This window comes from Pongo abelii, chromosome 10 (genome assembly GCF_028885655.2).
Source record: "Pongo abelii isolate AG06213 chromosome 10, NHGRI_mPonAbe1-v2.0_pri, whole genome shotgun sequence".
Taxonomy (NCBI): Eukaryota; Metazoa; Chordata; class Mammalia; order Primates; family Hominidae; genus Pongo; species Pongo abelii.
The window spans coordinates 36,894,783-36,912,617 of record NC_071995.2 but is presented as its reverse complement, the minus strand read 5'-3'; the positions used below and the strand labels follow the sequence as shown (position 1 = coordinate 36,912,617).

At 35.3% G+C, this 17,835-nt stretch overlaps 1 protein-coding gene across 12 annotated transcripts in view; it reads left to right on the top strand.

Moving 5' to 3' along the window:
* The window catches only part of KIF21A (kinesin family member 21A), a 155,387-nt gene extending 138,737 nt beyond the window's left edge, over positions 1-16,650 (top strand). For all 12 annotated transcript variants that reach the window (XM_054527110.2, XM_054527105.2, XM_054527104.2 and 9 more), the window contains 6 exons: positions 849-1,029; positions 2,900-3,064; positions 5,692-5,809; positions 7,495-7,665; positions 8,949-9,148; positions 15,367-16,650. In XM_054527110.2, the coding sequence (XP_054383085.1) occupies positions 849-1,029; positions 2,900-3,064; positions 5,692-5,809; positions 7,495-7,665; positions 8,949-9,148; positions 15,367-15,460 (929 nt within the window). In that variant the 3' untranslated portion in view covers positions 15,461-16,650. The remainder of the gene's footprint in view (positions 1-848; positions 1,030-2,899; positions 3,065-5,691; positions 5,810-7,494; positions 7,666-8,948; positions 9,149-15,366) is intronic.
* The last annotated feature ends 1,185 nt before the right edge of the window (positions 16,651-17,835 follow it).

Below are 17,835 nucleotides of genomic sequence, written 5' to 3'. Positions count from 1 at the left end.
AAACTAATTCTACTTGAGTTGAAAAATGGAATATGTATAAGAGAAGTGCTGGTCATTGAGGCTAGAAAGGTGAAAAGCAAGCATGTACAGGAATTCAGGGAGCTAGTGAAAGTTTTTAGCATTTAGGGATAGTCCAAGATTCACTTTAATCAGCAAATATTTATTGTTCATTGTCTATGAGGGAAGTATAAGATCCCGGCTAGAACTTATGAATTGAGAATAAAAGTAAAGAAATTCCCCAATTAAAAAAACATATGTTCTTTGAAAATACTGTATTTTTCTAATGATTCAAATTAAATGTTTCTCTCCAGTATAATTAGATATTTAACATATCAGAAAAAGAAAAAGAATAGTTCTGTGATTATGTTTTTGGGTCAAAAATAAAAATATAATTTATCAATCATTGACCCTTGGGGGGAAAAATGTGTGTATATTTACTAGTGTAGAGAATGTTGTGAGGAGGTAGGAATATGATCAGAGAAGAATGTTTTGAAGAGGCTGATCTGAGACTGCCATTCTAAATTCAGCGGCAATTTGAAGCAAGACTCTTTTGACCATTTCAGAATTTTTCATAAATATTTTTTCAATACCACATGATACGTACACCAGACAATACCACATGATACATACACCAGACATCCCAGACTTTTATCTGATCCTTTACATATACCTTGTCTTTGAGCCTGTTGCAGAGGGTCAAGGATGAAGTTAGGATCTTTGTTGTGTGTTAATTACTATTTTCATTTCCTTCCCATAGAAGATAAATTATTTAAATAATTTTTATTGTTAAGAGAACCTAAAGTAGTTCATATTAACAGTGTTTTCTTTTTTTTATATGTTTGTTTTAGATCGTACTTGTAAAGTATGGAATCTGGTGACTGGGCAGGAAATAATGTCACTGGGGGGTCATCCCAACAATGTCGTGTCTGTAAAATACTGTAATTATACCAGTTTGGTCTTCACTGTATCAACATCTTATATTAAGGTGTGGGATATCAGAGATTCAGCAAAGTGCATTCGAACACTAACGTAAGTAACTTGAAGACATATAGCATAAAGGAGGAATAGCTCTTCTTTTTTTGTTTTTTTACAAAATATAAGAAAAGAGAGGACTATAAATGCATTTTAATTTTTGTATACCTGTCCACTTCCCAGAGGATATTAAAGTGTTCACAAAGAAAAGCACAGATAAAATAAGAGGGGGGAAAATTTGACAAATGAAATATAAGAACCTGGTATTAAACAGAAAGGGATAAGCCGTATTTGATCGGTGACTAAGTATACGTTTCATATTTTATCCCTCCCAAATATAAGGTATTACATTTTCATACTATTTCTTACTTGATAGAGTTCAATGTTTTATATTACTTGCTTCAAATAACTACCATTCCTTGGGAAATGGCTGAAATCACCATGGTAGGCAGTGAAGAAGTACTTATAACTTTTAATTAACAGAGATTGAAAAGCTGAGAGTGTTTTTTAAGGACTGAGACTGCTTTGGTGTGAGTACAAATTTCATAACTGCAGGTTATGTTGGATAATTTGAGGATGAATTTGTTTTTTCTGTGCTCGTTATTGTATTTGTCTTTGAAAGTGTAGAACAAGTGATTCTTTTTGCTGTGATATTGATAATTATTTTAATAATCAAAATTGATGTAAACTCGGTAATCATTTAAATGAGAGAAGGGAGCATAAGAAAGGTTCATTTTTACTGATTTGTAGAGACAGTAGAGACTATTTTTAAGTGCCGTTTTGTAATTTGAGAACTACTTTATTATTCTTTGTACTGAATACAAGTCTTGAAACTCTTGTAGAAAAATAATACTATTATATCATATATTAAGATATAATATATCTTATGTTAGAATTTACCAATTCAATTGAATCACTGAAGTTAAATTTGAAAAGATTGATTATGGCTTAATATTTTTGAAGTTAGCTAAGAAAATGTTTCAAAATTAAAAAAAAATTTCACCTAGAATTTATCTGAAGAAATAGGCATACGTTATGTTTAAGGCCTTAGATACTCCATCTATGATTGGGTTAAAGTAAATGAAAACTGCAAATAATTCAAAAGGTCTCCATTGTCTTTAATCCAGAAAGGCAATTCTTATACACAAAAGAGTGCTGGTAAAGCCTGGCCCTTGGGTGGAGTAGGGTGGTGCTTCTGGAAGCTGTAGGAAAATAAATTACTTTTGTGGCAATGTATCATTTGTTGATTTTTTTTTTTTTTTTTTTTTTTGAGACGGAGTCTTGCTCTGTCTTCCAGGGCGGAGTACAGTGGTGCAATCTCGGCTCACTGCCACCCCCACCTCCCAGGTTCAAGTGATTCTCCTGCCTCAGCCTCCTGAGTAGCTGGGATTACAGGCACGCACCACCACCCCCAGCTAATTTTTGTATTTTTAGTAGTATTTTAGTATTTTTAGTAGAGACGGGACTTCACCATGTTGGCCAGGCTGTACTCAAACTCCTGACCTCAGGTGGTCCACCCACCTTGGCCTCCAAAGTGCTGGGATTACAGGCATGAGCCACTACACCCAGCCATTTGTTGATTTTTTTATGTTTAACATTAAAAAAAATCTAATCTTCTCTGCAAGATATTTTAGCCGTTTCTAACTTTGGGCCTGGAATTACTAGTATACCAAGTAAGAGTTTTAAACCATGTAATCTTATTTTATTCATCCATAATCTTATTTTATTTATTCATCTCTTCACTTACCAGATAATTATTTATATGCACCAACTCTGTGTTAGGTGCTGTGCTAGGTAGTATACATATAGTGACAAAAGGACACTGTTCTTGTTGTTGCCTACAGCCAGTTTCCTGGGAATTCAAGGAATTCTAAGCCAAACCCAAGTCCAGAAATGTGACTTTTTTGCTTTGTTTGTATCTCTTAAGGTCTTCAGGTCAAGTTACTCTTGGAGATGCTTGTTCTGCAAGTACCAGTCGAACAGTAGCTATTCCTTCTGGAGAGAACCAGATCAATCAAATTGCCCTAAACCCAACTGGCACCTTCCTCTATGCTGCTTCTGGAAATGCTGTCAGGATGTGGGATCTTAAAAGGTAGATATTTTTAAGAAAACATACCTCTTGCCTATGGCAAATACAACTTCAGACATTAATAACATTAGTGCATGTGAAATCCAATTTTTATGACCCTAGAAGTTAATGTAAAATCATAGGCTTTTTTATTCAGCATAGTACCTCTAAATGTGTCTTGTGTCCTTATTAATAAACTGATAATTTTCTCTTTTTTTTAATCTCCGTTGCTGGGGAAAATAAGTATATGGGGGAAAAATAAAATTGAAAGAGTACAATTTCTTAATATTTGCCTAGAAGTCATGTTGTTTACTAGGAAGAGGCCAAGATTCTCATCCTAGTTTCACCAGCACTCTTGATAGAGTTATTTCTTGCAACATCATTTAAACATCTTATATCTTAAGTTTTTTCATTTATAAAATTAATTTAACAACTTTGGGCATAAAGTCCTCACAGTATTTTTGTGAATATAAAATAAAATATATGTAAACTATGAAGTATTAAGAAGATAAAATAGTTAAAAAGAAAAAAATGATAAATTAAAATTTAAGGCATTACATCTTTCATTCAATTTTTATTTCCTATGAAGTGTGAACTCTTTTCCTTTAGTTGAGTGTTTATGTTAGCTTGTTTTCTAGTTCTTAAAATTTTGGCGGCAAGGAAACATTCACTTATTAGTTAACAAATATTTATTCAACCCAAATATGTCAGGCATTGCACCAACAGTGTGGTGAGTACTAGGAATAAAGACAGAGCAAGACAAATGTTGCTGGTCTTGAACTCCTGGGCTCAAATGCCCTTGCCACCTAAGCCTCCCAAAGTGCTCGGATTATAGGCAGGAGCCACTGTGCCCAACCTAGATCTACCTTCTTAGAGCTCATCTTATAATGGAGAATAAAGGCCATTAAACAGGCTATTACAGGATTCTTAGTAACATTTCCAATTCAGGTAATATGGGGTACCTCTCATCCAGAAGGGATTTGCCAGTGGTAAATCAAATGGATGTTTTTTTGAAAAACATTGAGAAAAACTAGTGTTATAATTTATAACATTTAAAGCATGTTAAAGTATGACTGGCAAAGTATAATAAGCATAATTTATAGATAAATAGATAAGAGAAAAATCAGGGTCCTAACTACTGTATTATAAATAAAATGTAGACAATTAAAAACAGTACTTTTTTAAGAAAATGAGAAAAGAGGTGAGGACTTGGTTTATTCTTGAAGATATTTAATCTGACTCATAGTAAGAGCACCATAGAAGAAATAGTCAAAATCATGACACAAGGCAGAAAAGATACCAGCTTTTGAAAATCTTTTGCACTTTTTCATTTGCTGATAAGTTTGACTCTTGGAAACCTGGTTGATTTCAGCAAGATACTACTAATTAAGTGTAGATCTTAACAAAGGAACTAAGAGAATAGTTTTCAAGAAACTGTAATATCTTAGAAGCTAGACACATGTCTTTATTCCAGCAGCTTGATTTGAGGTAGGACTGTGAAACGATGGTTCATTGTTACTCTCTGACAACTGACATCACACAGTTTTCTACCAGCCGCATAGCTGGTCATTTTCATGTCTTTATAATAATTGATGAAATGGACCACTTATTGTCTGATGTACACATCCACACAGATATGTGTGTACATAGATATATGTATGTATATATGTGCATATATTGTATATATGATGTACTTGCACTTATGTGCATTTGTGAAAATGTGTGTGTAATAAAATAATTTTACTTTCTCAGTATTGTTACTGATTTTGTAATTACATCAGTGATATCGTCATTTTATTTGAAATTCAGATTGGACCTAATCAGTCCTATGCCTATCACATATTCAGACATTTAGCAGATTAATGTTTAGGTGAATTTAGGTTGGAGTTAAAATTAATCATTTTTTGCACTTCTGCTGCTTTTTTGCTTACCTAAATGACATTAGTCAGCTTTGGAATAACTTATTTATGACTCTCCCGTTTGCATCATAGATTATATTAGTTTTGACTAACTTGAACAGAGTTTCGTAGATGTGGAGCTAAAATGAAAAAAGCTGGTGATGCACACCTGTAAGTCCCAGCTACTGGGGAAGTTGAGGTGGGAAGATTGCTTAAGGCCAGGAGATTGAGACTGCAGTGTGCCATGATCATGCCTGTGAATAGCCACCGCACTTCAGCCTGGCAACATAATGGAACCCCATCTCTGTTTTTTTTTTTTTTTTCCTTGAGTTGGATTCTCACTCTGTTGCCCAGGCCGGAGTGCGGTGGCTCGATCTCAGCCCGCTGCAGCCTCCCACTCCCAGGTTCAAGCGATTCTCCTGCCTCAGCCTCCTGAGTAGCTGGGAGTACAGGACCCACCACCACATCCGGCTAATTTTTGTATTTTTAGTAGAGACGGGGTTTCACCATGTTGGCCATGCTGGTCTCAAACTCCTGGCCTCAGGTGATACGTCCACCTCGGCCTCCCAAAGTGCTGGGATTACAGGCATTAGCCACCGCACCCGGCCCAAGATCCCATCTCTAAACATATAAAAAGAAAAAAAAAAGTTAGTGAATTATTTTATGAAAGAACGTAGATTGTTTATGTTTTGGCTTAGTCCCATCATACTAAGAAATAATTTTAAACAAAACTATTTTTCTTTATTTTTAAAGGTTTCAGTCTACAGGAAAGTTAACAGGACACCTAGGCCCTGTTATGTGCCTTACTGTGGATCGGATTTCCAATGGACAAGATCTAATCATCACTGGCTCCAAGGATCATTACATCAAAGTATGTATAAGAGACTTTCTGAATTATATTTGTCTATTAAGTGATAATTTTGAAGTATTCAGATTTATCTAGGACCTCTTTCTCTTATTTTCTTTTTTCCTTTCTAGTCTTTGCTTTTTCTTTTTAATCTTTTCCTCATTCATAGTTAGTGGTTTTGTTGTCTTATTATTCAATCATGCAGTCTCACTTTTCATAGAAGAAAGGTTGGAAACCATTTTAAAGCTCTTTTAACTCAGTCTTCCAACTCATACATGAGTCTTATTGTCATGATCTTTTATCCTGAAAATATTATGATCTTCAGAATTTTATGAAATTAACAGGTAAGGTTAGGAAAGATGCGTAGTTTGATTCTAAAAATGTTAAATTTAAATGTTAAATGAAATACTAATAAAGGACATTCACATGGCCAGAAGGCCATTAGAAATTCAAGTCTAGAGTTTAAAATAAGTTGTGACTAGAGATGTAGGTTTGGGGAGCCATTCAAAGAGAACCAGATGTTCAAAGAGTTAAGAGTTGATGATGTGGCCAAGGTGGAGAGAAGTTGACTGGGAACTCAGCCTTGGGGAATATCTGTGAGAATCAACAGGAAGAAGGTAAGAAAGAGAGGTAGGAAGAATGTAAATACTCACTCTAGAAACTTTGATTAAGAAATGAGAGATGGGTTAATGACTTGAAATTAGAATGGTTAAGAAAAGAGGATTTTATATCCTAGAGACATGAATGTATTTATGTACTTAGGAATTGGACTTAGTGGAGAGGGAATGAGTGAGGAGAAAACTGAAGTGGTGGCAATTGATGAAGGTGGTAGGAGGAGTTAGATCATAGATGTGAACATTGAAAATAGGTAAGTATACTTTAGCCTCTGATAAAGAAGGGAAGGGTAAGAAGAAGTTTGAAGATAAAAAGAAACTTTTAGAATGGAGGAGAGTGTCTAAAAGGTGTATTTTTTATGACACTAGCCTTTTCAGGAAAGCACAAGGTTACGGGCTAAGAGAGATGAGTGCAACTGAGGAAAGTGAAAAGGTTTTGAACAGCAGCTTTGGGGAATTGGAGATGACCTCTGGGACTGCAGAGTTACCTAATAGTCATTAAATAATAACCATATTGTTTATTTGAATTTCAACTGGATTGATATGTAATATTTTTATTATTGAACATATCATTTGTGTACTTATACATGAAAAAAATCTGGTTTCCTTTCTTAAAAGCCTACAGACACAAAGCGTGTAACATGCAAGCAAAAGTAGTGTGAAAAAAAGGGCACAGGTTTATCTTCAGTTGTCAATCATGCCAGGTTAATTTAATTAACTTAGTAAAACATACATATCAACAAATAACAAAACAAAACAATAATTAAGTGCTGGTGCCATGATGCATGCCTGTAATCCCAGCTACTCGGGAGGTTGAGGTAAGAGGATCGCTTGAGCCTGCAGTTAAGGCAGCTGTGCAGTATGATTGCACCTGTGAATAAGCACTGCACTGCAGCCTGGGAAACATAGTGAGACCTCATCTCAAAATAATAAATAAAATAAATAAAAAGAAAACATTTAACAAACCAGAAACAATAGGTAACAAAACAAGTCATGTCTGATTAACATACATGTGTATGTGTTTCTAGGACTGTACAAATATTGGTGTTTATTTGCAAGTTAAATAGGATAACTGCTTTGTTTCTACCTTTTTAGATGTTTGATGTTACAGAAGGAGCTCTTGGGACTGTGAGTCCCACCCACAATTTTGAACCCCCTCATTATGATGGCATAGAAGCACTAACCATTCAAGGGGATAACCTATTTAGTGGGTCTAGAGATAATGGAATCAAGAAATGGGACTTAACTCAAAAAGACCTTCTTCAGGTAATGCAGAACCTTTTCATGGTATAGAGTGGGCATTTCAACACAATCCTGTAGCATGTAGAAGAACTTGAAGAGCTTCTATGTAGATTTTTATCATTTACAGATAATATTAATCAGGCCTTTTTCTTAAAGAATGTTTCATCCTCCCCAGAGTTCTTCACTGGGAGAAGGGAAACAGTCAACATTGAATAATACCCACTAGATAAGAGAAGAAGAGATGCTGATAAGAGTTGAAAGATCTAGGGTTGCTCCATGCATGTGTTTATTAAATAAAATCAGCCTGGAGTAGTGCAGTTGCAGTTTCTCATTTTGTTTTGCTTTTGTTTTATGTACACCTATTCCAAAGAGTTCCAAGTTTAGCTAAAGTCAAGAGTAATATAAATAATTCCTTATCTATAAGAGCATTTTCATGCAGCTAAGAGTGGTGGTTCTCTCATTTCCTACAAAATGATAGTTGGGTTGAAGTGATGTATCAGTAAATTCAAATATTGCTGCCTTTTCCTAATTCCCTGGAAAAGAAATTAGTTAACAGATGAAATTCTTTTCAATTTCAAGTTTTTCCTTATATATATGTGTGGGTATTTATATGTCGTAGTTGCTTCCACTTTCCTGCTTATAATCAGCAGATGAAAACCAAACAAACAAGAAACATAAATATTAATAGAAAAAACTTGGCAATAGATGCATATACAGTGTTGCATTCAAAAGCTTTTTAAAAATAAACATACGTTCATGATTATAATTTTATATTGTGCATACGCTTATGCATGAAGTATAGTCATATAGTCTGATCTTGTAATTACTGTTTACTCATCATGAAATATATAGATTATCTCTGGTCTTCTGCAGAAATCTTCAGGCCTCTATATTCTCTTGAAAGTTTAAACTGGTGGTATTATGAGCCAGTCCTTATAGTCCACATACCAGGCTGCAGTTTTCAAACTTGCTTTATTTAATACATTTTGGAGAAAGGTAAGATATTTACTGCCCATGAAGAGGATGTGATGCTCGAAAGTTCTATATACTTTCAGGGTCTTTTACCTTCTGTAGATTATAGCCCTTAAATGCTGATAACAATGATGAAAATTAGTGAGGCAAGTTGGGAAGCAAATTATCCATTTATTTCTTTAAATCACTAAGAGTGATTGCATAGAAAATAAACTTTCTCCAGGCAATTCCAAATATTAAGTTTTGGCAATAAAATGTTTTTCAGTTTATTTTCATGTGAAAATGTCAGTTTGGAAGCCCTCCTTAAGCTGCTGATTTCACTTTTTTTCTTTTAGCAAGTTCCAAATGCACATAAGGATTGGGTCTGTGCCCTGGGAGTGGTGCCAGACCACCCAGTTTTGCTCAGTGGCTGCAGAGGGGGCATTTTGAAAGTCTGGAACATGGATACTTTTATGCCAGTTGGAGAGATGAAGGGTCATGATAGTCCTATCAATGCCATATGTGTTAATTCCACCCACATTTTTACTGCAGCTGAGTAAGTTTTCTTATATGATTTTTCTCTATATTGGTTGCTTCTGTTCAGATTTAATTAATATGTTGTAAATATCTAGAAACATTAAATATACAAAATCCTTCTTATAATCGTTCTAATGTCTGTTTTAAGATGTCTTTTTTATATTTTCTGATGTACATGTGGGCACTGAATTTAGGCACCCCAGGTTACATGACAATACTGTTACTCCTGTATAGCACTCTGCTTATTTTAGGAAGTGTGCTGTCACATGTTTCCTTGATGATTTTGACTTTTAGAAAATAATGACTAATTTCTAATGATTTTTATTTTCAGAAAGGCAATAAATTTGCCATTCTTCATATTTGGAACAAATTATTTAAAAACTCTCTGTGCTTCCTCCTCCCTTTAAAGTATAAGTACATAGTAATAACATCTGCTTCCTCCCACTTGTGGATGGCTGGATTGATTGACTCATTTGTTCATTCACAGTGAATCTTCTAAGTGCTGGGAATTGTTCCAGGCTCCTGGGAATAGAGCAGTGAGCAAAACAGATTCCAAACCCAGTCTATATTCTTATGAGAAGAAATGGAAAACACATTAAGTAGAATGTGTTAGATGGTGACAAGTGCAATGGTGAAAAAGAAAAGAGAGAAAGGGGATGGGATTTTCCTAGGGCAGGGTTACAAAATAGGGTGGTCAGTGAAGGCCTCATGGAGAAAGTGACATTTAAGATACATGAAGGAGGTAGAAAGATGTTGTGACCGTAAAATGACAGTTTTTATATATAAATGACATTATATATAGTACATATATATATGTACTTTGAAAAGGAAAGTGTACGTATTATATAATGTGAAGTGTAGGTCTCATTCAAATAAAATGTAATTTCTTATGAATATCTATCTAAAACACCGCCCAATTTTGTTTGTGTACCATTTATATCTATTTAATTTGAGCACTGCCTTTATTCAGTGTATCTCAAATGCATGAACACCCTGATTTTATTTTGAAGCCTTTACTTTATTTCTGTGTCATTTATTTTTATTTGTGCGGTTTCCATTGAATTTCTCCTTTCATTTAGATTTACTTTCATCTTTAAGTTGCATCAGAGCCGATTTATTTTGTTTTTCTAAGGTGCTTACCTTTGATGCTTCATTGATGCTATTTCCAAGATGCATTACTTTCTGAAAAGTCACCACTTTTGCTTACTTCCTTGGAAACTTGTGTCCTTGAAAATCTACTGGATATATCCCACATTGGCTGTGGGACACCCAATACAAGACTTACTATTATGTATCAGTGAGGCCTGGGGATTGACATGTAATGTAATTGTACTTACTTACCTTCCAGTATATGGTCTCAGTTTTGAAGAGCTAAACTTTTTTTTTTTTTTTTTTTTACTTTTATTTTAGGTTCAGTGGTACATGTGCTGGTTTTTTATATGGGTAAACTTGTGTCACCAGTGTTTGTTGTTCAGATTATTTCATCACCCATGTACTAAGCCCAGTACCCAATAGTTACTTTTTTCTGCTCTTCTCCTTCCTCCCACCCTCCACCCTCCACCCTCAAATAGGCCCCAGTGTCTGTTGTTCCCTTTTTTGTGTCTATGAGTTCTCATCATTTAGCTCCCATTTATAAGTGAGAACATGTGATATTTGGTTCTCTGTTTCTGCATTTGTTTGCTAAAGATAATAGTCTCAGCTCCATCCATGTTCCCACAAAATACATGATCTCATTTATTTTTATGGCTGCATAGTATTCCATGATGTATATGTACCACATTTTCTTTATCCAATCTGTCATTGATGGGCATTTAGGTTGATTCCATGTCTTTGCTATTGTGAATAGTGCTGTTATGAACATTTGTGTGCATTTGTCTTTATGGTAGAATGATTTATATTCCTCTGCTATACACCCAGTAATGAGATTGCTGAGTCAAATGGTAGTTCTGTTTTTAGCTCTTTGAGGAATTGCCACACTGCTTTCCACAATGGTTGAACTGATTTACACTCCCACTAAACAGTGTATAAGTGTTCCCTTTTTCCACAACCTTGTTGACATCTGTTATTTTTGACTTTTTAATAGTAGCCATTTTGACTGGTGTGAGATGGTATTTCATTGTGGTTTTGATTTGCATTTCTCTAATAATGTTGAGCTTTTTTTCATATTCTAGTTAGCAGCATGTATGTCTTCCTTAGAAAAGTGTCTGTTCATGACCTTTTTCCACTTTTAAATGGGTTGTTTGTTTTTTTCCTTATAAATTTAAGTTCCTAAGATGCTGGATATTAGACCTTTGTCAGATTCATAGTTTGCAAATATTTTCTCCCATTCTGTAGGTTGTCTGTTTACTCTATTGATAGTTTCTTTCCGCTGTGCAGATGAAGAGCTAAACTTTTTCTCAGCTTACTCAGTGTATATCACATGCAAATATATCTACAACATATTTTCAAAATCACAGGAAAATAACCAAGAAAATCAGAAGGAATTTTAAAAAATTAGTTCTACTTATTTATTTAATAAATATTTATATAGTGCTTACTATGTGCGAGGCATTGTTCTAAGTGCTTTGCAGACATTAACTCATTTAGTCCTTAGAATAACTCTAGAAGTTAAGTATTATTATTATAATCTCTATTTTACAAGTAGGAAAACTGAGGCACTTTATAACTTACATAGATAATTTCCTCATACCTGTCATTTCTGGATCTGATATCATTGATTTTTCTCACAATTACTGGTCTCATTTTCTTCTGCTGCTTTTCATGTCAAGTAATATTTTATTAAATGTTAGACATTGTAATATTTTGAGTATCTCAATTTTGTTGTACTTTTTATTCATTTAAAGAATATCAGGCTTTGTTTATCAGGCAATTGGATTACTTGTGGTTCAGTTTTATGTTTTTAACACTTGTTTTTAACCTTTGTTAGGTAGGTCTAGAGTAGCCATTACTCTAGGGTTAGTTGGCTCTCCTACGAAAGTTTAACTCTTCCTGCAGTTCTACTGAATGTCCCAGGTGTTCAGTGGTATCTCTCTACTATACCGGTCAGAAATTGAACATCTCATAGCCCTGTATGAACTCTGGGAGGTTTTCAATACATAGCTCCCTGGTAGCTGTTTGCTGTCTGACCTTATAGTTGCACTCTACTCATGTACAACTTAACATTCAGTCAAAGACTTTAGGGGACCCTATGTAGATTTGTAGAGTTCTTTTCTCTGCATAGATCTCTCCTCTTCTCTACTTTCTGGATTTTGTTTTCTGTCTCTTCAACTAAGCACTCCTGTGATTCTCTGCTTGGGTTCCCTCTCCCTTTGCTGTGGTGTGGAAAATGCTTCCAGGCAGATAGCTGGGGCTATCACACAGTTCATCTTCTTTGTTTCCCTTTTCTCCAGGATCACAGCCTCACACTGCCTGTTGCCTAGTGTCTGAAAACAGCTGCTCCATAAATTTTGTCAAGTTTTCTCTTTGTTTACAATAGGGGGGTTAACCTGGTGTGAGTTACTCTGTCATGGCTAGTACTGGAAATTTAATCATCTCAAACTTAACACATCCAAAATTGAGCTCCTGATCTTTTCAAGAAACCTGCTCATTCTACAACCTTCTCCATCACAGTTGATGGCTTCCTTGACATTTCTGTGCTCAGGACAGAACCTTTCATTCCTCCTCTTCTTTTGTACTCCATATCTAATCCATCATCAAGTCCTGTTAGTTCTACCTTTAAATTATATCTAGAATCTAACCACTTCTTACCACATCGTCTACTTCTTCACCAGACTTAATCACTGTCAACTCTTGGATTACTATAATAGACTTCTAAACAAAGTCCTTTGCTTATATGTAGTCTACACTCAACACAAAATCTAGAATAATCCTTTAAAAGTATAAGTTAGATGATATTCCTTCTCTATTCAAAACCCTACAGTGGTCCTCCATTTCACTTAGAGTTGAGTCCATACTTGATCTTGCCCTCTGAACATCTGTTATCGCCCTTGCCTTATCATCTGGTACCCTCTGGCTTGTCCTTTTCTTGCAACCCCAGTAACCTCTTTGCTGGTCCTTGAACATTCCAAAGCCACTCCTGCCTGAGGGCATTTGCCCTAGCTGCTCTTTTGGCCTGGAATGTTTTTCTCTCAAATGTCCTTATCCTGCAAGTCTTTCTTCCTCAGTAAGAGTATCCTGGCCATTTTATTTAAAATTCTAATCTGTCCTATCACCTAGCACTCTGGGTCCCCTTGGTTGTGCTCTCCTTTCTTTTCACCCCTGTGGCACTAGTCACCTTCTAATATACTCTATAGTTTAATCATTTATGATGGTTTATTGTCTGTCTCCTTTTGCTAGAATATATGATCTACAAAGGCAAAAGATTTGAGCTTTTAAATTTTATTTTTGTTTTTTTAAAACAGCATATCCTGGCCAGGCATGGTGGCTCACGCTTGTAATCCCAGCACTTTGGGAGGCCGAGGCAGGCGGGTCACGAGGTCAGGAGATCAGGACCATCCTGGCTAACACGGTGAAACCCTGTCCCTACTAAAAATACAAAAAAATTAGCCAGCCATGGTGGCAGGCGCCTGTAGTCCCAGCTACTCAGGAGGCTGAGGCAGGAGAATGGCGTGAACCCAGGAGGCGGAGCTTGCAGTGAGCCGAGATCAAGCCACTGCACTCCAGCCTGGGCCACAGAGTGAGACTCTGTTAAAAAAAAAAAAAAAAAAAAAAAAAAAAAAGCGTATCCCAAGCACTTAGAATGCTTTTTTTTTTTTTTTTTTTTTAACAAACAAAAAAAGCATATCCCAGGGTGGGCGCAGTGGCTCACTCCTGTTATCCCAGCACTTTGGGAGGCCGAGGCAGGTGGATCACGAGTTCAAGAGATCGAGACTGGCCAACATGGTGAAACCCCATCTCTACTAAAAACTCAATAAAAATTAGCTAGGCATAGTGGCATGCACCTGTTTTCCCAGCTGCTCGGGAGGCTGAGGCAGGAGAATCTCTTGAACCTGGGAGGCAGAGGTTGCACAGAGGAGCCGAGACCGTGCCACTGCATTCCAGCCTGGCAACAGAGCGAGACTCTGTCAAAAAAAAAAAAAAAAAAAGCATATCCCAAGCATGCTTGGCATGTAGCAGGTTCTCAGTAAACATTTGTTGAGTAAATAGTTGAATGAATAAATGCAATGCTTGAATGGGTGGATAAATGAAAATATTCCATTGCTGTTATCAATGTATGTGTGCTGTGTGGGATGGTGAGAAGATAACTGATTAAAATCTAGAAAGCCTGGGTTCTAGAAAGCCTTTGCTGTGTTACACTGGCACTCCACTAAACCTTTTTTCCCTTGGAATGGAATACATAATCTCTGAAGTGCATTTTAACTATTAAATTCCATGGAAACTCTTATTTATGAAATTGGAAAAAGAAACATTTCTTTAACCATGAGAGATATGTTAAGAAATGTGATTATCTAATGACTGGTCCCCAGTATTCACCTGCGAGGGCAACAGAAATATGTTTTCTCAGAAATACTGTTTCTTTCCTTTTTATAAACAATTTCAATTTCAATGAACAATAACTGTGTATATTTACAGGGCATCAGAATCGCTTTTAATCTTCTACATTCTGTGCTAGGTGGAGTATTAGTTCACTTCTCAATAGCCTCTTGCTTTTTCTGTAGGCTTATTTGCTGAGTTTACCCAGAGATAATTCTTCATGACTTTGCCAGATTCGCTAACTCCCTAGAAACCCTGCCCCAGCTTTCTCCCCTCCTAGAAGCCTCACTGTGACCTGCAGGCTGTTTTGCCTGAAGACTTCTGACACTATGTCAAATCACATACTGTTTTTTGGAATAATGAGTGCAGACCCAGTGTTAAAGAGATAGGGCTCTGGAGCCAGACTGCCTGGATTCACATCTCAGCTGTGTCACTTACATGTGATTTGGGCCTCAATTAGCTCTTCAATAAAAAGAGGATTATAGCAGTAACTATTGCTAATGGTAGTTAAAGGGAATTAAATGTGTGTTAACATATGTAAAGGGCACATGGTAACAATGCCTGGCTCACGGTAAGCCCTTGATAATATAAGCTGTTATCATTATTAAGGTATGTGTTTGCTATATAAATGAGACAATGCATATTTGTACTTGGATTTCTTGAAGACCTATGTAGAAAATATTTCCATGATAAATAATTATAAGAGCTATTTCTTTATCTTTCTGCCCTTGTTCATATATCCATGTTTTGTTTATTTTTTTGTAGTGATCGAACTGTGAGAATTTGGAAGGCTCGCAATTTGCAAGATGGTCAGATCTCTGACACAGGAGATCTGGGGGAAGATATTGCCAGTAATTAAACATGAATGAAGATAAGTTGTAAACTGAATGCTGTGATAATACTCTGTATTCTTTATGGAAAATGTTGTCCTGCACTTATTAGGCAAAACATATGAATCAGATTAACTGGAAAATATATCTGAATTCAACTGCTGACTATAAATGGTATTCTAATAAAATTGTGTACTATCCTGTGTGCTTAGTTTTAAGATCAACCAATAGATATATATCCTACAATTGATATATTGCTTTATTCGCACTTTTATTGTGGCTGAATTTTTGTGGCTATCTATAAAACACACTTTCAAATTATTTGAATTACCCAGACATCTGCTTTTGTGACAGTCAGAAAACACACCTGGAATACGATGCAGCCCACCGTTAACTCATTCATATAGTTTATTCAAGTGATTTATGTATTTAAACATATTGAAAATGTTAGTCAAATTGTGGTTTGCTTGTCAGGTATTTATATCAGTCTGTAGTGGGTTCCCAAATTTCAAAGCTCTTTTAATGTAATGGACAAAAATAAGATATGAGAATATTATTGATGAATTTTCATAAGGTGGAATTGATCTTAATCTACTAACAGAGAAGGGTAGACAGTTTGTGTTAAATTTTGGCATTTACTTGTATTGACCAAAGTTTTGCAGCTCTACTATATTCTGTGCTCAGGACTAAAATGCTGTTAATTTTTTTTTTTCCAGTGCTGTGCATATATTCTGTGATGGGAAACATTGTTGATGTCCTAACAGAAATATATTTTGATCTGTTTTCCTATGGAGTTGTTTCTATTATGACCATTTAATTTTGTTTTTATTTAATAGTAGTATTTCCTTCCCTTTTATCTAATTTTTTATATGCTGCTAAATATATTTTAAATATACTATGTTTGCGAACCTTGGTAGCTATGATGAGAGCTATTATCATCTGTGGTGGGAAAAGCTATGTAAATAGGTAGATTGTATAGAGAGACTATCTTGTGTGGTACCTGTATGAATTTTTAAAAGTTGTTGACTGGATTTTGCAAAAGGATGTATAATATTTCTGTCTGCTCAGAATATTAATTTGTAAATTCTGCAAGTTTAATTTTTATGTAGATGGTATAACATTTGAAAATATTGTCTTATGTGATTTTTTTCCCCTGAAAATATTTGCTTGTAAATGAAAACTTAGCTAGGGCTTAAATAAACATGTTGCTACAAAATTATTTTTACTGTGTTGTTCTTTTTCCAAATTGCAAGAGAATGGCCAGTGTTTGTAAAACTTTGTTTTATCTTTGTGTGATGGAAGAAAAGGCATGTTTTTGGTTATCTGGCAATCCATATGCATTCCTTTCTTTGCTTACTAGACGTGAAATATCTTTGAGAATTTTAAACAGTAACCTCATCTTGATGAACCATGGAAACTCACTATTTAAAGCAATTAAGTTCAACTGTGTAATTTAGGAATTTGAGCATGGATGATGAAACAAAACAAAAAAAATTCCTGTAAACATTAAGATAGTGGTGACCTTGTTTTCTAGAGAAGAGAAGGTGTGGCTGGTGACTGGCAGGTGTCACAGCAGATGAGTTGGGAGGGTTGGGAGGGTTATTCTGGGATCCTAGCAATGTTGTAATTTTTGACCTGGGTCCTAAACTTAAGCATTCACCTTCTACGTACATGTTGAACTGTATGTATATTTCTCTATCCTCTTTTATGTATGTGCATATGTTCTAAGTTTCATAGCAAAATAATTTTTGAAAAAAGTTTTAAGGAAGAGATTTTCCTATAAGGACAAAACTCAACTCCTTTGTAATTTTGCCTCCTTCCCTGAAAGAAGGTACCATGCCAAGATCTGAAAGAGACTTCAAGACTATTTTAATTTCAAGTCTCTTGCAGTGTTTCTTTTTTGCAGGATTATAGCTCAATAATTCATTAGTTTGATAATTGATTTATTCAATAAATGTTTAGTGAGCATACACATTGCCAAGTATTGGGGGTGAAAAAATAACAAAACTGAGATGACACTTGCCCTCTGAGTAGAGTGAGATAATAAAACCAGCATTTACATAATAGCTTGGTAAGTGTTCAGATAAAGTCCAGGGTGCTTTAGCACCTATTAGAGGTATCCAAACTTAACTGCAAATCCAATGAGAGGTCCTGAGCACTGTGTTTGGTTGTGCAAAATACAAAGCTCAGTGTCTAATTTTACCTTTTAAAATGCTGGAGGCTCAGCTAGTGTGGATCTGATTTAAGAAATTCAAAAGCATATGTAAAGAGGCAGCCTTCTTTAAAAAATTTACATTTTGAAACATGTTAACCCCTAAAGATCCCATTCAGAAATGTTAAAATAACTCTTAAAGCAGTTGAGATAGTGCCTGTAAGATTTAAAATGGATTACTCCACACTATGT